The sequence below is a fragment of the Malania oleifera genome, chromosome 2 (genome assembly GCF_029873635.1).
Source record: "Malania oleifera isolate guangnan ecotype guangnan chromosome 2, ASM2987363v1, whole genome shotgun sequence".
Lineage (NCBI taxonomy): Eukaryota > Viridiplantae > Streptophyta > Magnoliopsida > Santalales > Ximeniaceae > Malania > Malania oleifera.
The window spans coordinates 32322177-32346399 of record NC_080418.1 but is presented as its reverse complement, the minus strand read 5'-3'; the positions used below and the strand labels follow the sequence as shown (position 1 = coordinate 32346399).

The window sequence follows — 24223 nt, the reverse complement described above, 5'->3', positions numbered from 1 at the left end:
AGGCACGTGGCAAGGTCTCTGCCAATCCCAGTGTTGGGATGTTCTAGAGTGTTTTGGCTTGGTGGGCTCAAGTTAGGGTTCGCTAAGGGTGTCCCTACCCCTTAGCCTTTGCTTAAGTTGCTTAAGCATGCACGTATCATTCATGGTAGGCGTTCCCTTTTATTCTATCGTCTTAACTGTGTCATTACCAAATTTGCTCAAAAATCCTCCTCCTTCATTAATTGTGGCATAACATGTCAATCTACCATTGGAAGATGACACCTTGCAATATTCTGCCCCTCCTCTACAACCCTTTTGATACTTGAACCATTAAGCCCTCTCTCTCGCTCTCTCTCTCTCTCCACTTTGGATGCCCACTAGTTCAAGGAGTCCCTGCAACCATCAAAATACCTTCACCTACAACAATCCATGCTTGATCTTCTTGGGAATTGCCTAGGAATCCTCTTTGGGCCCTCTTCAGAACATCCCTTACTTGTGCACAACAAAGCTCTCCTCTTTTCTCAAGAACCCCCTCCACAGGGTGAGAAATTTTCTCTAATACCAATGACACTGAACAGAATTATAGAATAACAGCAAAGAGAGAATTTGGGAAACATGGGAGAGTAATGAACAGCAGCTCTATTACAAAACAGCAGAAAAGGTCCTGCCCAGTGGAGAATAGGGAGAGGAGAGGGGAAGAAGGAAGAAGGAAGTGAAGAGGAAGAAGAGGAAGATACAGGTGGGGGGAACTCACGAACGTTTGCTTCAATTCCAAATTCAACACTAACCAACTCTTACATGCCTTTCACACCCTATTTATAAGCAAGCCTAGGTTATAAGAATTATGCATAAACCCCTAAAGATACATAAAATTACAAATAAGCCCCCTAAAACACACCTATATTATAAACAAACCCCCCAAGACACAAACCTACTACAACTAGGATAGACACATTTGGGTTTACAACCCAACAATCCTTCGACCCTATTCCTTGAAATTGATCTCCAAATTGCCTCAAAATGAGCCATCCAAATACCCACTTCCCATCCTACATCAATGAGGTGTTGGCAAAAGGGGATAAAAATGTTGATTGAGTAATACCTGGATGAAGAGCACATCTCTGAGATTGTAGAGGCCAATGGGTTTAATCCATGAATGAAGGGAGAGGACGGAGGCAGCGTATTCCGGCCAAAAACCAGTTAAAATGAAGCTGATATGATCAAAGTATCAAACTCAGATACAAGATCACCAATTAATGCAAGATGATGGGCGATGTCCCTCTTGAAATTGCAAACACTCATGCATACTCTTCATGCCCTTTGGTTCTTGATGTAATGCTTGGTGGAATTGCATTGTCTGAGCACGTGACTGAGAGTAGTGCTGCTTGTTGAGGCTCAACCAGACTCCAAAGGATGTACCTAAGCCCGGTGCCCACCAATTGGGCAGGAACATTTTCGGACAATGAGGAAAGCAACCAACCAAGTAAGAGTTGGGTGTTCTCTTTTTCAGATGAGGTTATCAAGATCTACAGAAGAATATGACTGTAGAGGATTTGGATGAGGGTATTAACCTAGAAGAGCATGGAAAGAATCATCAATGTAGCCCTCTAGGTCATGTCTTCAAAGAATATGGATATCTAGGAACCCCGGAGAAGGTAGTTGCCATAGCCAAGTTTGAAAGAGAGTGAATTATTCTTGAATGAAACAAATGGTGCCATGGAATTTGAAGGGGCTACAGCACCAGAGGAAGAGTTTGATTTTTTGGTGCATGAAAGCAGTACCAAATATAGATGCAGTTAACAGATTAGTTCCCAACTTCACTATGAAGAAACAGCGACAAACATTATTCAAAGACATACAGACAGGTAATTCATGTACTATTTGTTAGTTCTCTTTTTTCCTATCTTTTCCCATTCTAAAGCATCTTGAATTTTATCCAAAAAATAAAAAGTACATATGCACATTTTCAACCATGACATCAGAGATTTAATAAATTTAAGAATCTGAAAACCCTAGAGACACAGGAATGAGTAAAGAACAATAAGAAAGCACTTGTGGTCCAAATGTAAACCAAATGATAATAAAGCAACAAGAACACTCACCATTGTGTCTCCAATTCCAAGGCTTAAAATCCCAGCAAATGGGGCAAGCGGTCGATCATTGTACCCAGAAGACATCCAGATAGGAAGTGCACATCCCAATAAGAGTGAAAAATGGCTGAACAAAACATATGATGTCAAAAAGGATATAACTGGGACATGTTAGCACCAAACAATGTGACTCAAAGTTTTGGGCATTGAGGGGAATCAAGACATGCCTGACAATAAGAAGATCAGAGTCGCGATGATCTGTAAAAGCATTCATAAATTGATGTACAAGTTGTCCCAAAGGCCAAACTCTCCAAACCTGCCTACAGAAGACACAGTTACACGAGGTTTACCAGCAGAGGTGCAAAAGAACTATTAAACCATGTTAGAAATTGGTTAAGCAATAGAAGAAATTGATCCATTTTCGAACTAGAGAACAAGATATTTCAATTTTTAGGGATAGATGCAATTTTTAAGAAAAAATAGTGAATCAAGTCTCAACTGGTTGGTATAAGATGAAGTTGTCTCTTCTTAGTTCTTAGAAAGATGGTGAAATGATATCCCATAATATTGCATCTTCCTATTGCAATACGTGAATATATTGAAAGATAGTTTCTGATACCTTCATACAATAAATCCTTTTTTTTTTTTTTGGGAGTATTGACATAATATAATATTGCAGAAAACCATCCTTAAACCCCTCTTTTGTGTGCAGCAGAATCATATTCAAAATCCTATTCATATTTGAGAACACTCAAGTCACTGGAATTACTTAAGAAAATTTTGGGTATTTTAATCTCAATAAAATTATTTTCAGAATTTCTTCACTTTATGTTCCATATTTTCCTTCATAAATTTGGGGAGAGCAGGCCTTGACCCAATGGTAAGGGAGCTACATCCAAGGCTAAAGGTAAGAGGTTCAAATCACAAAAACACTCTCCTTGAGCATCAAGGTAAGCTCTGTATGTCATGTGCTCCCAGAGCCAAAAGGCATGGGAGCCTTGTGCACTAGTGTTACATTGTCTGTTTCATGATAAATGTACCAAGGAAAAAAAAATGTATTCTCATGAACACTCCCCCTTTAAAATTTTAGTGTCGTGTTATGATTGCCATGTACATATAAAAATTAATTAGCTGAACTAGCATGGCCAAAACTTTTTTAAAATCAATTATTATAAATTTTAATAATTAATTTATTCATATTAAGATACAAATGCAAAACTTGTAGTCCAGTACCACTCCATAAATCAGAAAAGTTACAATCGCCATCAATGGGAACAACTATATAAATGCAGTCCCCAACCAAATAAGGAAAACCAATTCATGTCAGCCTGAAATCCTTGTTGCAGGATAATTTTTTTAATGCTAGAAAAAAAAATTCAAAATATTAATGCAGGGAATAGCATGATGGTGAAAATTGAGTAATTTTTCTATATTATTATATTATCTTGTTAACAAGAACATTTTGAGATATTATCAATTATTTATGAGGCAACATGTTCTCAATAATGACTTTCAAACAAAAGTTCTGTTTTTCTTGTAACATCGAAGATTTTCAAGCATCAACATGTTTTAGTAATAATTCTGAACATTCCAATAGGCATTAGTTACAACAATTACAGCAACAACAGCTATTCCAAATTGATATGCATCGAGGCAATGATAGAATGTGCATGATCAACGAAACTTACTCGAATACTTTCTAATGCTAAGAAAACTGCCAAGGCCGCACCAAATGCTAGATCAAGAAACTTTGGCTGCAAACAAACAGTCAGTCAATGGGACATTTAAGCAAATTACTAACAGTAACAATAGCAAAATCATATCAAACAAAGAAGATCCATAATTCATTCCTGAATCACCTGGAAGATAAGAGCAGGCAGAAACATTGAAACAGCCATGAGGTGGTAGTATTTTCGAAGCAGAATCCTCTCTATCTTACTATTTTTTGATATATTGTAGAAGCGCATCACTGATGCGTAAGTAACACCCATCCAATAGAGACATAGTGTTAATCTCTTTAGTGGTTCCGAGAAAACAAACATAAATACCCTGTCAGAAATATAGGATGCAAAGAAACATGTCATTCTGACAAGATAACAATATCACTATATAAATATAACAGTGGAACTACACAAGCAAAAGGTATTTAACAAATTACCTGAAACCAAAAACATGGAAAATTACACAAGTCTTCACACAAACTATGGATAAAAGATTCCTGCATTCTTTATGGGAACAATATGACAGACAAACCAGCAATAAACCTAGATGCAATCATAACATTTAAAATCATTGTATGAAATATTCTGGCCACTTCCCTTGAACAAATAATTTCCATGACTTTACCCAGTTCAGGAATAGGTAACATATGCCCACAAAAAAGGCTGGAAGTACGGTTTCATAACCACGTCCAAATGAGGTTCTTACAAATCATTATAGCAATGACTGATAAATATCAACAACAAAAACGCAGTCCTGTGCACAAAGCTCCCACATATGCAGGTCCAAGGAAGGGACGGACCACGATGGGTCTACAGTAGTCCACCCCTTCCCTGGACCTCGCATACATGGGAGCTTTGTGCACCGGGCTGCTCTTTTTGTTACTGATAATTATCAGTCACAACTGACAATTATTGAGAATGACATTAATTCCTAGTAAGGCCAGTTGCTTTCAAGTAAAGACCCACTAACAGTTATGAGTAGTCATTCAGGATTCATGGTGGAATTTGACATGAATATCCAGCCATTAAAAAATGCCAAAAACTACATACATATGAAATAGAGAAGACTGCTAGGCCCCCCAAACAGAAAGCCAGATTCCACAGTAAATTTATAAGCAACATCCATGCCCATGAATGGCTGCTCTTTCTTCCAAATGAGCATCAAATAACCAATTAAAGGCGCATTACATGCGTGCCCACATATCAGAAGATGAACCTCCATTATTTCTTCCATAACATTTTGGCCCATCAAGACGGTCCAAGTAGAGTGCCACACAATTTTAGCAGTCATATATTTTGAGGTTATGACCAAGAAATTTCATATAAGTCTTTAAATAAAGTCAAATTGTTATGAAGTGTCATATTTATTATAAAAATAAAAATAAAATGTTAGGCCAATGACCCATGATTAGGATTCATCTGCTAATGGTCCAATGATTCGCATGCTATGACTCTCATACTAGCATCAACATGACTGATTCCCTACTTAGTGATCCTTCAGCTGACATTGATACTCACGTATCAATCTAAAGATTGCATAAAAAATTAATTTAAAAATATTTAGATATTTTAAATCAAGACAAAGACCCAAGTTCAAAAACATGGAGAATTTAAGTTTAGAAGGGCATTAAAGCGCAAGAAACTTTTTTTAAAATATTTTATGGGCTGAAATGAAGCTTCAATATACCAAAATCATGTTTTAGTTTTCATAAAGATGAGTGCTGACATGTAATTTTTCCCAAAAAGAAAACTGAATAATTTAAAAGCAGTCGCCTGCTGTTGAAATTGCATCCGATGCTACAGGCCTCAGAAACATTTTGTTCCCAAAATAGCTTAATTACATAATAAATTTAGCAGTCAGTGGCTTAATTTATTACATTTGAATTTTCATAAATCTTTTGACAATGTTAGAAATTTCCATGATGGCTATCAATGGCAGGAGCAAACGGTATATAAAAGAAGGCTTAAAAGGCCTTCATTCTGAGCCCAAGATCTTAGCAGACAAAGTCAGGATGGTGTGGAAGATTTTTTTAATTACATGTTTGTCCAAGAGTCCTTTAAATGGAGTCCTCTTCTGTTAGTTGCTTTATATTGAGGTTTTTTTTTTTTTTTTTTTTTTTTTAACACCAGTGCTTTCGATCATAGTTGCTATGTTAAAGTAGGAAAAGAGGCAAGTTACTGTAGAATACTGTTCACATTTCTTTACTTATTTTAGATGTGCTCTTCATACTATTGCAGTGCAACACTGCTAACATAACTGTATCAACAAGTCAATCCTAAATTGAATTTCCCTCATTACTAATCCCCCTAAATCAAATTTATATGAAACCATAACCCTACTCTCTCTATATATGGTGTTGAAAACTTAATGATCCTGTGTCATTCCAAAAGATGCCATATTTTAGAAAAATTTTAGGGGTTCTACAATGTCCTCTTTGCCTTTCCAAGTACTCCAGTTGGCTCATCAATGCATGTAAGCCCAGTAAAGATTTTCATTTTTTTTTTAATAAGCAAATTGCAAATATAAAAACCTGTAATGCACTCAATGTCGTAATTCTTTTAACACACAGCCTGAAGGAGGAATTGCTGGGTAGCTGACAGCCAAGGTAAAACTTGTTCAGTCACATAAATTGATACCCATTATTCAACGGGGCATCCCCTATAAGCAATGAGTGAGTTGCAAGTATACCACTTGGATGTAGTGAAAAATGGGCAAGTGTGGGATAGATCATCATCCCGAAGTGACATATTGTGTCAGCACCCGATAAGGTGTCAAATATGTAAGAGTTTCTGCATCATTCTAGGTGTGGGTGGGTAAAGAAGTTAGTTTAGCAGACAGGTTAGATTAGCAACTTGGAATACAGGGACACTTACTAGTAAAAGCTCGGAGATCGTTGACACTATAATTATAAGAAAAAATAACATAATCTTCCATCAAGAAACTAAGTCAGTAGGGGAGAAAGTTACAGAAATTGAAAAAACAAGATTTAAACTTTGATGCATTGGGAAACAAAAATATAAAAATGGAATAGGAATCACTACGGACAAAGGATAGTGTTGTAGATGTTAAAAGAGTAGGTGATGAAATCATAAAAATCAAGACGGTCTTAGGATAAGAGATAATAAGTCATTAGTGCTTGTGCTCCTCAAATAGGCTTAGCAAAAAGCCTTAAGAGACAATTTTGGGAAGATATTACAAGGGATATCATCAATGGACACATTGGACTGGAGAATGACAATTATGAGAGGATACATGGAAACATGGATATGGAGACAAAAATGAGCCTAGTGATATGATCTTTAGACGTTATCATGTCATGATCTTATTATAATGAATACATGCTTCAACAAGAGAGAAAAAAACTTAATAGCCTTCAAGAGTGGACAAATAAAAGTCAAATAGATCTTTCTTAAGAAGGAGTATAGATTGTTTATCAATATAGTTATCCCTTGAAAGTTCAACTACAAAACATAGAGTTTAGTATTACATACATGTATTAAAAAATGGAAAAGAAAGGATAACATAAATTAGTGCAAGAGAAGAAGGTGAAGGGACCTAAAGGGAAAAAATATAATAAAATTTAAAAATAAAATGATGATTAGACAATAGGGGATAGCATAGCCACAAACATAGTATGATAGCTAGTTCTATAAAAAATACAACAAAAGAGATTTTAGGTGAATCTACAGGAATATTATCGGCTAGTAAAAGAGAGTCAGTGGTGAAGTCAACATTTCTAGAAAGCCATGAAGACAAAAAGAAGTCGGTTTAAAACATGGAAAAAATATGGAAACATGGAAAACTTTGAAATGTATAAAGAGGTAATAAAAGATGCAAAAAAAGGTCATTAGTGAAGCTAAACATAGTGCATATCATAATTTATATGCTAGACTAAATACAAAAGAGGGGGAAAAAGATGTATCTAAAGTTCCTAGAGCTAAAAAAAGAATGGGCAAGGACTTGGGAAGTATAAATTGTATTAAAAATGAGGATGATAATGTCATGGTTAAAGAACATTAAAGAAAGATGGTGAAGCTATTTTGATCAGCTATTAACTAAAAGCCAAGTAGAAGGCTTAAACTTAGAATTAACAAATGACGAAAAGGCTAAAAATTTGAGATTTATTTGTGAAATCAAAGTTAATGAAGCTATGTTTGTATTAAAAAAAAAAAATTAAAATGGAGAAGTTATAGGACCGAATGGCATGCCAATTGAAGTTTGAAAATGCCAAGGCAATCAAGGATTTATTTGTTTAACTAATTTATTTAACACAATTACAAGAACAAAGAAAATTCCAAAAGAAAATAGGGAAAGCACTTTAATGCTTATAATAGAACTATCTTGAAGTTAAACTTGCAAGTCATATAATGAGACTTTGGGAAAGGGTAGTTAAATGAAAACTAAGGTTAGAAACAAGGGTTAGAAAAAATCAATTTGGATTTATGCCTGTGAGATCGACTACGGAAGCTATATATCTTTTAAGAGGGTTAATGGAATAGCTCAAGGAAAAAAAGATGGGTAGGTTTTTATTGACTAAGGAAACACCTGAGATAGGGTACCTGAGGAAGTTTGATGGTCGAGAGTCAAGGGAATTTCCGGTCACAATAGGTTACATCAAGGACCTGCTTTGAATCCTTATCTTTTTGCATTAGTGATCAGATGAACTTACTCAAAAGTATCCAAAATGAGGTTCCATGGTGTATGTTCTTTTGCAGATAATATTGTCTTGATAGATGAAACTAGAGGTGGAGTAGAATCTAATTTTAGAATTATAGAAAGAAGCTTTAGTTTGTAGAGGCCTTAACGTAAGTACAAATGAGACAGGATATATGAAATGCAATTTACTCATGATATGAGAAATATTGGAGAAAAGATTAAAATAGATAGTCGAGATAACAGTAGCACTAATTTCTCAAGGAGGATATCATTCCCAGACTCCCTGTGTGCACAGCTCCCACAGAACTTCCACACATACGCGCAACCCCAATAGGACTTCTATACTCCCTACGGCGCAGCTCCTATGGGACATCTAAAATTCCCCACTTGCGCAACTCCCTCAGGGCTCCCAGATTCCCTATGCGTGCAACTCCTGCAAGACTCTCAAAACTCCTTGCACCATCGTCTTAAATTTCCACAAAATTGTCGAAAGTTCTGGTTTCTATTACCCTCGAAATCGAAATGGCAGTCAATTTCCATTTTGCATAATTCCATCAAATTTTCAATGAATCATCCAAAATTTATCAAAATCTCAAAATTTTAACTATGCAATGAAATTTCCTTGGAATTCAGATGAGTGATTTAGCAGTGAAGTGAAATTTCTCTCTTAATTTATTTTATTTATTTTTATCGAAACAAAATATTATTACAAGTGCTTATGAAATTATATAAAAAAATAAACTTACAACAATATTTCATTTAACCATTCATGTCTAAATTACCTTTATTTGTATAATAAATAATATTTGTATGATTTATTAATTGCATTTGTATTAACTATATATATTTAATGCACATTATCTTACAAATATGTTTGATTCACATACTATATTACAGCTTTTCCACCTTATAGACAACATAGATGTACTTAATTTGCAATAGATTAGTCCTAAAACTCACATTATTATGTATGTTAACCATTTCTAAAGTTTCACAAGGAATTTCATGCTTTACTACTGATTTCTATTATTTTTTCAAATCCAAATCGAAATTTTTGTACTTTTGGAGCTTTGAAATTTAAGTCGAAATCAAAATTTAAGACCTTGCCTGGCACAACACCCAAAACTCCCAATGCACAACTCCCAAGAGACTCCTAGAACTCACCATGTGCACATTACTCCTACGAGACTCTCAGACTCCCTACATGCGCACAATTATCACAAGATTGCTAGAACTCCCCGCACGCACGTAATCCAATGAGACTCCCAGACTCCTCCCATGCTCACAACACTTGGGGACTTAGAACTCCCTACATGTGTCCAACTCCTACGGGCTCCCAAAAATCCCCACACACATGCAACTCCAGCAGGACTCCCAGGCCTCCCCATACACATGCAACTCCAACAGAACTCCCAGGCCTCCCCACAAATGACAACTGTGGAACTCCTAGACTTCCATGCACTTAGGCGATGAAATCCTATACCTCCCCATATGCACGTGATTCTCGCGAGACCCCCAAACCTACCCATGAGCACAACACCTGCAGGAGTTTCAACCCTCCTTACTTGTGTGCGAAACCTGATGGACTACTAGATCTTCACGCATGTGCGCAACTCCAACAAGACTCCCAGACCTCCCCATGCAAGTGACACCCCTAGGAGTTCCATATCTCCCCACACACAATTGCCACGAAACTCCTAAACCTCCCTACATGCACGTGACTCCCGCAAAACTTGCAGCGTGTGCAACCCATATTAAGACTTGCCTCCTAAATTTTTTTTTCCCCAAGTAAATTTTGTTTTACCTTGGCTTGGAATTGAAGACAACTCATTTCAGATATGCTCCTCGCCCCTTTCTCTCGACTTTCCTATGCTCTCAACTCTTTTCAAGTGAAATTCCTAAAAGCAAAAGTATGTAAAGTCTCTCCTATTAAGACTTGGATTGGGATTTACACTCCTATTAAGAGTGGGATTCCTTACCTAGTCTTTATGAAACTCTAAGGTTTCATCACCTCTAATTTTTGAAAATTCAAAATTTGACCCACTACTCCAAAAAGAAAACTTTTATTTTGCATCATTTACATAGTTCCATTTAACATATTTCGATACACAGGAATTTCTTTCGAACATCTAAGTAAACTCTTATGCAGGGGGCAAAATGCAAATGCTTAAAATTTCCACTTTACCGTAGATTGTTAACTTCATCAACATCAAACTTGCATGAACATGTTAATTAAATTAAATATTAATTATATTATGTTCATATTCTTGCAGGAGGTTAATATTAACGGCGTTTGCTTGGATTGACCATAAAGATGTAAAATAACAACACCAAGATCTTTGAAAAAACGATTGAAGAGATAACATAAAGTTTTATTACAGCAATCAAATTACAACAAACTGTCCAAAACTCACTAAATGAGCTTCAATGGCAAAAGGACAACAAATAGAAAAACAGAAGCAGACACAACTTGCAGTCGAGATGTGTAATTTGCTCCGATTGGGGGGGGGGGGGGTGTCTGATTTATAGCTTTTGGTTTGTGGAAGAAACACATGGGCAGCTCACCTACCATGGTAGGTGGTGGCAGCTCACCTACCATAGCCGTCATTGACACTGGTGGTTGCCATTCACCAACCACAGCTGCCGTTCACACCGGTAACCATCACTCACCTACCATGCCCACCATTCACACTAGATAGGTCATACTGTCTCGTTAGGGCCTACCGGGAGTCCCCAGACCCCGCCATCTGGGGGGCAACCCCCACTGGTGGCGCTGCCCCCGGACCCCTGTGTCTCAGAGGGGAACGTCTTCTGTCTTCATAATACCATGGCGGTCTACCACTTCAACCTCATCTAAGCCATACGTCAGGTAAGTGTTCCAATCAACTTGTGGGAGGTGGGCATGGCACACATATATACCAACAGGGGGCTAAATGCAAATGCTTAAAATTTCCACTTTACCGTAGATTGTTGACTTCATCAACATCAAACTTCCATAAACATGTTAATTAAATTAAATATTAATTATATTATGTTCATATTCTTGCAAGAGGTTAATATTGACGGCATTTCCTTGGATTGACCATAAAGACACGTGTCGAGGTCTCTACCAATCTCAGTCTTGGGATGTCCTAGAGAGTTTTGGCTTGGTGGGTTCGAGTCAAGGTTCACTAAGTGGGTTCCTACCCCTTAGCCTTTTTCTTAAGTTACTCAAGTGTCTGTGTGTCATTCATGATACTTGTTTCTTTTCTTTATTCTCATTTGAACCATATGTCATTTCTGAATTCACTCAAATAACAATATGAAATATGACATGTCAACCTATTATTGGAAGATAGATACCTTACAGCATTTTGTCTCTCCTTCATAAATGCCCCTTAGTTATTCTTCACAGGGACTCTCTTTTCTAGATACTTGAGCCATCAAGCTCTCTCTCTCTCTCTCTCTCACCCTCCACTTTGAATTCCCACTAGTTCAAGGAATCCCTATAGCCATTAGAACACCTTCATCAGCCATAATCCACGTTTGAGCTTCTCGAGAATTTCTTGACTCTCCTCTCTGGGCCCTCTCCAGAACATCATTGCTTAAGTATTCTCCTCCCTTCTCATGAACCACTAGACAGCTTTGATGTGCAAGCCCATCATTTCGTAAAGGTAAAGATTTAGCTCTTGAAGATGGCATTGACAATTCAAGCCCATCATTTTCTAAAAAGCCAGAGGAAATTAAAACTAATTGGTTGGAAATGGAATAAAGAAAATCAAATAATCAGGCCAAAGGATCCAGCGGCCTCAACTCAAAAACTTGGGCTTTAAGTGGAGGGATGAAACAAGATATGATGTTCTATAGAGCAGAAATATAAGCAGCAAAAAGAACGAGAAATCTCCTCTCCTCTTGCTTCACCTCTCACGTTTCTCTGGGGTGCTGAAGGGTTAAAAGAGGAATCAAGGCCAGAAGCGACCAATCAAGGATGTGCTCTAGTCCATTGACCCACCATATCCTCCACAACACTGCCTCCACCTCCTTTCTCAATTGTAAACAAACAAAAACAACTTGTCCAAAACCCATACAAAGCACCTCCCCCCCCCCCCCCCACCCCCCACCCCACGAGTCTGACACCCCGCCCCAACAGGAAAGGAAAAAAAAAAAAACTTTGTCCACCCATTACTGAGTTCCACTCTTGCTCCAGAGTAACTACCCTCCAGTACCTCTGAAAAGCCCTTCAACCCTCAAACTCAACAAATCCACATCCATAAAGATTGATCTGCTCTCTGCTATGCAGCTGATCTTCTCACAGCTTTACAGAGTTTCTAGCCATCCACTTTTGTTGCTTCAAGAACCCTATCCCTAAGGGGCCTCCCTAGCCCATTTGCTACTAGTACTAAGAAAGCAACCGTATGATTTGAACTCGCCTTGAATAAAAGAGGCTCCTTTCTTCTTCACATCTTCCAATGACTAGCACAAGCCCAGCCATGCCCTCAAGCACACCTTTGCAACCCATCAATTTCTGTCCTTATGACCCAAATCTCATCTTCATCTTCAATCCAATTAAACTCAAATCTCTCACAATTTCTTATTACAGAAATCTTCTAATCTTGAAAAAGCTTCTTATCAAGATATAAAATACATGCAAACATAAATGAAATCATTAAAACTAACTGAGGCAGACGTATTATGTCACCCACCTCCACTCCAGCGTCTTTATTCCATGATACCTGTAAAACATGACCATGCTATACTTTACCTAAATGATATTACTAACAGGACTGACAGTATTATAATAGCACAAGTGGCACCATAGTTCACTACACTCGCAGTCAGTAATTGTAAAGCACACAATCGATGCATGAAAAAACAAATTACAGCTGATGAAGAAACAGAAAAGGCTTCTTACCTCTGCATCAAGTTGGGCAATTAAAATTGCAGCTAACATAACTAATGTCAAAAATAAAATAGTACCAGAGAGAAAGAAATACCATAGGTATGGATGGACATGAAAATCTTGAATAAATTGCATCCAAGATGGAATTATCACAAATACAATAAATGTGAGTGTAGCATAGAAGATGAGAGATTTTCCAAACTCATTGTTTGTCCTTTCTTCAGAGTAGGTTGAACTTCTAAGCCATTCCCAGATTTGGAGCACAAATTTAAAGACCACTGGAAAAAGAAGGAGGCCAAGTAGCAGTCCCTGCACAGAAGAGGACCACCATGAATATCGAGGTACACCATTCACAGCAAGTCTAGTCATTAAAAGACTGTACCTGAATAATAGTACTTATCTTGTTTCTTTTAATACCAGGCAGTAAAACCAACTCCGATGATACCAAGTATCCATGAATCTGCTCAAATTATGTCACTCGTAATAGAAAAATTATATTGTTAGCGAGTACAGGAGAGAGTAAAAACAACCTGGTATTTTAAAAAAAAAAAAAACCGCATTTCACCTTTGCAATAGTAAATGTTAACATGTCGCCAAAATAGAGAACAAGACCACCAGTCACCAAAAGTGCTTCCCCTGAAGAATTAAAAAAAAAATGACTATTAAATCAGATGAACCATTGTCACATCTACTTCGCCATAGGTGCCTTTGCCTACGTTAATCAATCATGAAAGGTTGAAAAACATATAATTGAAATTTGAGAAGTCACAAAGATAAATAAAAAGAAAATGAATACGCTTGAGAACCAAGGGATTTTACGATGTCTTAAGTTTCAGCAGACAGTTATCAAATGAATCAAGACATTAAGTGGTCCATGAAATAAGCAAAACACTCATCTAGCATTTGTAAACTGTAATAAAGATAATCAACTTTTTTCAACAGAAATACACACATCTCACAGTATTTATGTCATGATTTTGCTGACAATTTATTCCAGATTACCAAATTAAGAGGCTTCTCTTCATTTAATATATATTCCAGTCCGGATTGAAACCAAAACGAAAAAAACATATATACATATATATTCTTTGCAAACCTGGCAAATTCCCACTGTATGTAATCTTAAGTGTCAAGCTCGTCTGAGAAAAGTGAAATAATCAGAAATAAAACCATAAATCCATATCACCTTCGTGACTTTTTCCTTCTCCTTTTCTTCAGAATGATATGGTCCCTTCCATTCTTCTTGGCAACCTCAGCCAAATCATATATTTACATTACTAATTCCACCTGATGTAAGTTAGAAGATGGCAACATATGTCTTCTAAATTCTGTCTTCATTTATGGAGTGATGGTACAATGCCACAGCCCATTAGTTGGGGAAAACAGTTTCGTTTTCCATTTCTAGTTTTCCAAAGAATCACAAAAATCCCATCTTATTTTTCAGTTTTCAAGAAATGTACTAAAAAGATAGAAAATCAGAGGTTGTTTAATTGTGAAAAATAATTTTCATTTTTGTGTCTATATTTCCAAATAATTACAAAAATGTCACCTTGTTTTCCAATTTTTCAAAAATTATATAAAAATTAGAAATCTAGAAAACAATAAAAAGATGTTTTCCAACTTTCCCATACAAATTTAGATAATTGGAAAACAAGGTGGCATTTTTTTAGTTATTTTAAAACTTGGAAATCAAAAATAAAACTATTTTCCATAAGTGAATAGTGTCAAAACTTCTTTGTTTCTAGTTCTTTTATACAAATGTTGCAAAACTGAAAAATAAGCTGGGTTTTTTTTCTTTTTTGTAATTCTTTGAAAAACTAAAAATAGACAATAAAAAGTTAAAACTGTTTTCCACAACTAAACAAGCCCTAACTGTTTTACAGTTCTTTATCTACACTAGTGCATGCAAGTAATACCTTCATCATGAGTTCCACATTCCTTTCATAACTCAATCTCAAATAACCATTTGAAGAGAGGGAGAGATTATAAAGAGGATGATAATGGTACAAAATTATTTAATTTTTTTATAATATTTGACAAGATATGCATGAATGAACAATTTAATATGAACAATGCTTTTGTTGAAGAGCTTGCTTATTTAGCTACTATTAGTAATTTGACATTTAACTGAAGGTTGAATTTGAATAATCTAGGAAATAGGGCAAAAGACACAAACCTCCCCGAGGTTTAACAAAAAGACATAGACCTCCCTTAAGGTTTCAAAAATTTCACGGACCTCTCCTTTAGTATGGTAAAAGATGCAAACCTCCCTTGAGGTTTTAAAAATCCCTTAGACCTCTCCTGAAATTTGTTTTCTTGGGACATTTATACCCCTCCTTAGGCCTATCTTCTTGCCAAATATAAAGGGAGGTCTTCGTCTTTTTAGAAAATCACAAGAGAGGTATGTGTAATTTTTGAAACTTCAAGGGAGATCCATGTCATTTTCCCAAAACTCAAGGGAGATCCCTCAATTTTTTTAAATCTTAGGGGAGGTCTGTACCTTTTTGCTGAACTAGTGGAAGGTCAATATCTTTTGCCTTTCTACTTTTTGTCTTGTTTGAATTGTTAATAGTTCATTTTTTCAGTGATATATTTTATGGTTATAATATTGCAACTTTAAAGCTTAGGATATTCAACACAACTTGGTGGTCTAAAATTATTAGATTTGTATTAAGATAACCAATAAAAAATAGAAATTGTTTAAATTTACTACATGTTTTATGTGCCTAATAAATTAATGGATTATGTCGCATTATAAGCTAACTTATTTTGTTTCATTAATTTGTTTATCACACATACAATTAATGAAAAGTAAAAAATATATACATTATTTTAATGAATAGAAATTCAAAAGCAAATATAAAATTTACCTTACAAACCAATGTTATTAAAAATATCCAAAATACATTAAAAATATTTTCATGATGGATTAAGGGCTTAAAACATGAAAATATGTGAATATAAATAACATTGAATGCTTGAAAAAAGAAATCATGGGTGTTGCATCCACTACTCTCACTTTCTGCTACAAGCATTACCATTATGCCACACCACCCACTACAGCTATTTAAAACAATGATATGTGTAGCCAACACTACATTGAGCAAAATAGCATAATCCACTATGTATCTAAAAATTCTATTTAAATTTTATGGACATGAATGAAATACATAGGACTATCAAAGAATGTTTAAGAAATGCCAATTCCCAAAGGTGTTGGACAAATACCTAGCTACGCTACTTTATAAATATCATTACCTTACTAATGAAATCACTATATATGAATGATATTAGGTGGAAAAATCAACACTCCTTAATTCTCCTATTATATTTACAAGCAATGCTGTGGGTGGTAGAAATACCGTTCATGATCTTTGTTTATTATTATCAAATACATGCATTACATAAGTGCCCAAACATCTCTCATTTTAACGCAGTGGTGATATTTCCTCATTTGCAATCGAAGAAGATCATCCTGTATCATAATAAGAAATAAACAATCACTCTGGCCAATACCGATGGAAGCACATGATGGAAATGTTTTAAGAAGCTGCTGAATCAATTTTACTGCTGCTAATCCATGGAAAAGCAACCACAATGGCTTCAGTGCCATGAACACACCTGTAAAACAACCAATTATGTAACAATATCATTCACACAGAATTTTGCTAGACGGACAGAAAAGTGGAAATTTATCTGTTAGACCATAATTCACGTAACTGACAATCTGGCAAGTGATAGCTGACACTAAATACTAGAGCTAAAAAAATTTGTTGTCAGTTAGTTATGATGTGTCAGATCAAACTCCATTCAATTAAAATAAAAAAACAAAAACAGATAATTATAACATATACATAACTGCTAACTCACCGTAGTAATAAGATATCATAGCAAGAGACACACAGCACAGTGCTGCATATAGAATTATGCGAATTGAGCCAATCTTCAAATCCCAAATGCTATGTAAGGAAGAGGAACAAGCGTTGTATGGTGAACACCATATAACTAGGCAAAGGAAAAGAATCACGCTGAAGCAGCAGAAAAACGTGGCCCAATATTGCATCTTCAGATATTCAAACTCTGAAGAAGAGAAATTTAACAGCATCATCATACTGATTAAATGATATCATACCCAAAAATATATATATATATATATATATATATAATTACATAGATATCGTTTTAAAAGTTGATGAAAGCTACATTTAAAAAATAAAATAAAATAAAATAAAGAATATTGGAATACTAATTCAGCAATTAAGATGATGAATTCTACCAACAGTTAGAGCTACAAACGTCAATTAATAAGCTAAATATGTTCTTTTATCATCATCATCATCATAGAGAAGCTATTAGAAGAAAATGAATGTCCATACAGAAGGATAAGAAATCTTCCTACAAAAAGCATATTAAGTTCAAATTTTCTTCTCTTAATATAATTGACCAAAATTATATTACCACTTTTTCCTCACTACAACCTGTTTACAGTCTTGATCATCTGCAAAAAATGAAGAAGCTTGGAGGACTAAGATGTACTCCAGGCATCACTCCAATGCTTAAGTTTGGGGTGGAAGAGGTGACAATAGATGGGCAATAGTAAGAATTAGTTTTGTGTCACTTACCTCCCACAAAAGCGCTCCTTTTATAGATGAACTACCTCCATGTTTAATACCTTATATCTTTCGTTCGAAGGAGGTTATGGAGCTTAAATTTCAAGGTTTATACCCCTTCATTTCCCTCCATAATTTAAGGGTTACATCCATTTATCATTTAAGTTAGAATTATGGCCAAAGGTTTCAAGACAAGTAGAAATAAGATAGAATGTGTGAATTGCAATTTGAGTGGTAGGAGGAATATGCAAAAAGATTAAACTTGATGGTCAAAAAATTAAGAACACTTCTAGATTTTGATACGTTGGATCTAGTATGCCAGCTGAATGAGAAATCCAAAAAATGTTATGCATAGAGTTAAAGCATGGTGGGTAAAATGGAGAATTTCTTCAAGCTATGTGATCATAGAATCCATAAAATTTAAGAGAAAGTTTTATAGGATAACTAGAAGACCAACTAAGTTTTATGGATCAAAACTTTCGGCAACTAAGAAGCAACATATCAAAAAAGTAAAAGTCGCCTAAGAAAATGCTAAGGTGGAAGAGTAGTGTAAGGTTAACTTGATAAATTAAGGAATGAACATTTTCGCAGTAAATGAAGCATAAAGCTAATAGTAGATAAGATAAGGGAGGAGTGACTCAGATAGTTTGGGGAATCTACAACACAAGCCCAACAAGAGTGAGCTAGTTACGCAATAGAAGGGGTAGGGATAGAACAAAAATAACTTGGAATGAGATATTATTTAATAACCTTAAAATTGTAAGAGGATATTTCTCACGATCATGTAAATTGGTGAAAAAGAATGTTATATAATTATACTCACTAAAGAGACCAAACCTAAAAATATTTCTCTACTCTCATAATAAACTAAATCACATATCAAAAGAAATCTTTACAAAAGGAATTTTGACTTCCTATATTTATTATGTGGTGTAGTTTTCCAGCAATTTGATAAGTTATGCATGTATCTTTTTTTCTTTTTCATTTTACGATTATAGCTAAAAAAAAATAATATCTAGAAGTTAGACCAAATGCAAAACATCAAGATATGATCATACATCTTATTGTAAATTAATTATTTTATAAAAAATCTAAACAAACTTCTCTTTCAATAAGAATTATGCTAATTAATAAAAGGATTTGAGTTGGTCCTTTTAACAATTTACAAGGGCGAGAAAAAGAAATCCAAACCTGACATTTTTAACCACACATAATTAATCTAATCCATAAATCTAAGTTAAATGACAAACTTTCCCTTCCCAAAAAACAAAAAAGAATTTAAATTATTGCATTGCAATAATCAAAGTATTTATTTAACACCATAAGCATTTTTTTTTCTCCTTTTCAAAATTTCTTAGACCAATCAATCAAAATAACACCATCTCAACGTGAGAATACTCCCAACACTAAAGGTGTTGAACTCAAACCTCTTGAGTTTGATCCCATATTGTATATATTTATTTTTAGAGAGAGAATAAGAAAATCTTTCAAACATCTCAAAAATATATGTAGGTACATCATCTCAAAGCATCATGGCCATCATCATCATCATATGCATGGTGATCATCTAATCAAGAGTCAAGCAGTAGCACTGCCAACAAGCTTTTGTGGATTTTCAAAATTGGGATCCTTTGTGCCAAGATCTCCCTTCTTAAACCCCACCTCAGCTCTCGGACCACGTGAATATACTATCATAACCTCCTTTCTTTGCAATATGTTCACATGGGTGTTTGATCTTCTGTTTCCCCAAATATTTGGGTTTCTGTCTCTCCAAACATTTGGGTTATACTTTCTGTGATGCGTTTAAAACCCTTTTCCTGAACTATTGTTCATTCTTTCTTCCTAATAAAGGATATACACACACACATGTAAGGGGAAGGACAAAATGAGATGTGGAAAGACGAGAAGGATGGGAGAAGAATTGTTTGGAGAAGAGGAAATGGCAAGGGACAAAAATGTTGGTAGAAGAATCATATGAAGAATAAGAAAAGGGAATATAAGAGGGATGCATTTGTAGTCGACACTAAAGACCTCCTAAATAGTAAGGGTAAAATAGGAATAATGAACAGAATACCAAAAATGGGCCTTGTGCTTTTAAGAGTAGTAGAATACATTTATATATATAAAGAGGGCCTAAGACCTCTACTCTGTCCTTGCATTTTATGGAGTCTTCTACAAGGGACTATTTGAGTTGTGAGAGAAATAGAGAGACACGTAGTCATGGTCAGAGATAAGAGAAGAATTAAAAGGACACAAACAATGGCTAGTTCAAAAGGAGAATGTTGCAGACATGTGTTTTCGAGAATGAAAGAGAAGGCAAAGACATGAAAGGGTTAGGGATATAGATGAAACTAGAAGTAACACTTAAGATTATGAAAGCACTATCAGCATTACAAAATTAGGAAGGAGATGAAAGGATTAGGGATATAGATGTAAGTTGAAATAATACTAAAAAATTGAAGGATACTATCAGCAATATGAAAATTGTCAAATGAGGACTACCATAAATATAGGTTTTGCCTTTGTAGGAGTAGTATAATTTAATTATTATAAACATTTTCCCCTTAGAGGACATCTGAGTGGTTAAAGATTGGAAGTTCCACATTGGAGGTCTCGAGTTCAAATCTTAAGAAGAGTGGGAAGAGGTATAGGTTGCCACCTCCCATTGTGTAGCTTAGGCCTGGGTTTTTAGTGGAAGAAAAAGAATATTATAAACCTAAAAAATCTCAAGACAAGAAAAAAAAAATTTTCTAAAACAAATTAGTCCACAATTATAAAACATGAGCATCTAAAATATATTTAAATAGCAAATAAAAAGCAAAACCCGAACTATCAAGTAGGCTCATTGAAATTAGTGTCAACATTCAAACCACTATTTGGTTCATCAATATCACCAAGATCATCACAGGTGACTTCATCAAGTGCATCAATAAAATCATCCTCACAACTATCATCCAACGCATTAGTGCATTACACATCTACATATATCCTCTAAATAGACATTAAAGTTAGATGTTTGAATCACTTAATGAACATCAATCCGAGAATAAATTTTTAAGCTCAAAATTTTGTTAATATTTGATTGTTGTAATCATTTCCCAAGTCGTGGAATCCTTGTACAAGTTATACATGACAAAAATCAAGATTGCTATACAAGTAATCTTGTAAAAATATAAAATATAATGTATGGTAGGACCTTCCATGAAATTGCCTCATCACATTATAACTCTGCATGATTTTAAGGATAAAAACACATTTGTGATTGGAGCTATTATTGAGAGAAGAGCTGTTAGGACAGAGAACACTAAACCTCTGAGATATCATAATATTTGATTCAACAAAAAGTCAAAAACAATTGGTGGTAACAGCTACAATTCTTTGGCAGTCTCATTCTAAATGATGGATTTTTTGCATGATGTAGTTTGTAAAAACAGCAGTGCCGTCCAATTTCCATGGCATGTTCAAACATGCAATAAATAAATAACAGACCATGTAACAGCAGCTGCAAATAGGGTTTAATATACAAAATAATCAATTAAGTGATCAAAACAAAATTCAATCACATGCAGTCTGTGCCTCTCCTCCCTGTATCAATCTGCGAAAAATTCTTGCTAACATATAATATGAAAGAAGTAACATATGAAGTTTTATCTACAATTGCGGCAACAGCAGGACAAACTCATTGTACCTTCAATGCCGATTCCATGCGATGAGAATGCCCTCAACAGCTGTATCAACCTTGTGATCATGAGGGCAGGCAGTGTAACAGCTCCCAGCAGTATGCCTGATGAAGAACCTGGTCTGAAACATAAAAAACAAAAAATACGACCAATAAATCATTCTACTCCAAACTGCACAAACAAAAACTAAATCTAGTATCTAATAGGTGCCACCTAAAAAAACTAAATTCCATATGAATTACAAGGCAGATTAACTGCCAAAAAACAGGGGGAGAGAAAATAAACAATAGATTCACAACCATACGTTGGGTTTAGTATTATTAATTTTCCGAAGAATAATTGAAAAGCACCTCCACTAAGCCAAATGATTGTATTAGGCATAAAAATGGCGGTTTTGTTCTTCTGCACTCCCGAGTAATAACTAGACGAATACAAATAAAATTTTATCCAGTTTTCTTACAGCTCCTCAGAAACCAAAAATAACCAGAAAATTTGACATAAAAAAAAAAACCCTTAATTTCGCCTACAACGCGCGTATAATCCATCACCCAAACCTAACAAAAAAATAATCGAACCAAAAACTTCACGAATTTCGATAAAAACGAAGAAAACCTGAACTGTCTGAGCACACTTGCCTGGTCTTGAACATAGCGAGGGAGTCGTAGTCGTCGGCGGAGATCTCGACGGCGAGGGCGGCGAGGGCAAGGAGGGAGAGAGCGAAACCCTCACGAAGGAGAGGGAGAGGCGTGGAGAAGTGAACGAGAAAGATGAACACAAGCACGATGGCTCTCTCGCCGTTGAAAAACGACGAAGCCATCGACGGCGAAGCCATTCGCCGGCGTGCGCAGAACAATTTAATTTGTCGCAGAGGTCATGGAGCTAGTCAATGGGGAAGGAGGACGGGGAGATCGTTGGGCTTTCGCGCGCGTATGGGGCCTTTATGGGTACGCCGTGGGTGGAAATGCCGTGCAATCAAAATATGCCACGTCATTCGTTAGATGACTTGGCAAGGCTGTGGGGATGATTAGGCAAGGCCAGCTGGCGTTTCGAACTGATGCATTGAGGAGTGGGGCGGAGTCTCGGAGATATAAACAAAGCGTCGTTCCATACGCCGACATCTTTTTACAAATCACCCCCTTTTATTCTAATTTTTTTTTTTTTTTTTGCTATTTTACCCCTATTTCAAAAAAATAATGTTCTTTCAAAAATAATTTTCATATATTTAATATTTCATTAATTTTTAGTAAAATTTAAAAAAAAAATAATCATAAGTAAATCACAACAGATATTTTGTCTTTAAAATTAATAGTTGCATAAAAAAAGAGGTAGTTCAAATGCAATGCAATAAAATTAAAAGTACTAAATGTTATAAAAATATTATAATTTTCAATTGTAAGTATGAAAAGTAATAAATTAAAAAAATACCATATATTGTCTATTAGAGCATTCTATAGTGTTCCTAGCAATTTAAAATTTAAAAAAAATACAATTAATCTTAAATTATTTATTTGTGGGTTAACATATTTTAATATCTATCTAAGATAAATGATTAAAAGTCCTACTTATACATTACCATCACATCGCAGTCCCTTCAACTATCAATTGAATAAACCTACGTTTAAAGTTATTTGTTTATTTATTTAATATTTGCAGTCGCCATATATATGTAACAATTAGGATCAATCAATAAAAATATGCAATAGAAAATTAATTTAAAACAAATTTTCTTTAAATAAATAATGAAATCTAATAATTTCATAAACAAAGAGGTTAAGCAACAGTAAAATAAAAATATTAAAAATAAAATATCATAAACAACGTCATCATCTCCATAAATCCAAACATAAAACATCCAAAAGAATGCAACTACAATTATAGTTTTAATTCATAACTCTCTAAAAACAATTAAAATATTTAAAATAATACGTTCATCATTAATTATCTGTGTTCATATATTCCATATATAGTCCTAATGGCTAGTAGTACATTTGCCAATAGTATGATATATCAATCTAATGATATATTGTCGCTTAAGACGACTAGGAAGAGAGAAAAACATTGAAGCTCTATTTGGTTCAGAAGCAAATATGTCTGTTGTTTGAATGATTTCTATTTTAGTTAATCCTTCTAATTTAAACAATTCTCTACCACCTTATTGCTTCTATCAGTCATTTCATTTTTATGCGACACTGCTCTAGCCATAGTAGTAAAATGCGGCACTATGTCATGAACAAAAGATCCAAAAATGTCAAACATATTCTCAAATTGTTTTAGCATTGGATCACTAGAAGACTTTGAACCCTTTCTAGTCACACCCTGAACCTGAACGGGTCTGGGGTGGGACTTTCGATAAAAACATGTTATAATTGATGCAATAAATATAAAGCAACAGAAGAAATTTGAAAACCTCTAATATTTTATACCAAAATACTATTGGGCTTTTGTGAAGCCTAGTTGTGTTTTAATTTGGATGACGACCCGACCTCTATTTAATTAGAGATTTCTATCCTAAGGCTTAGTCCATGGAGCGAAGGTTTGGGCATTCGGAACGGAACCCTAGGCGCAACATATAAAAAGGATTGCTTTCGGGTGATTAGGGTTGGAGTG

The 24223-nt window shown here is 35.1% G+C and overlaps 1 protein-coding gene across 3 annotated transcripts in view; it reads right to left on the bottom strand.

The window, feature by feature from the left end:
* Nucleotides 1-22537, bottom strand: part of LOC131148421 (dolichol kinase EVAN) — a 30882-nt gene extending 8345 nt beyond the window's left edge. For 2 of the 3 annotated variants that reach the window (XM_058098122.1, XM_058098123.1), the window contains exons 1-11: nt 22252-22531; nt 21625-21737; nt 17197-17406; nt 16843-16947; nt 13892-13962; nt 13709-13786; nt 13421-13635; nt 3929-4118; nt 3758-3823; nt 2297-2385; nt 2082-2196 (exon numbers count right to left, since the gene is read on the bottom strand). In XM_058098122.1, coding sequence (XP_057954105.1) covers nt 2082-2196; nt 2297-2385; nt 3758-3823; nt 3929-4118; nt 13421-13635; nt 13709-13786; nt 13892-13962; nt 16843-16947; nt 17197-17406; nt 21625-21737; nt 22252-22448 — 1449 coding nt within the window. In that variant the 5' untranslated portion in view covers nt 22449-22531. Of the gene's footprint in view, nt 1-2081; nt 2197-2296; nt 2386-3757; nt 3824-3928; nt 4119-13420; nt 13636-13708; nt 13787-13891; nt 13963-16842; nt 16948-17196; nt 17407-21624; nt 21738-22251 lie in introns of all 3 variants that reach the window. The other variant, XM_058098121.1, reaches the window with a different exon arrangement.
* Between the last annotated feature and the right edge of the window lie 1686 nt (nt 22538-24223).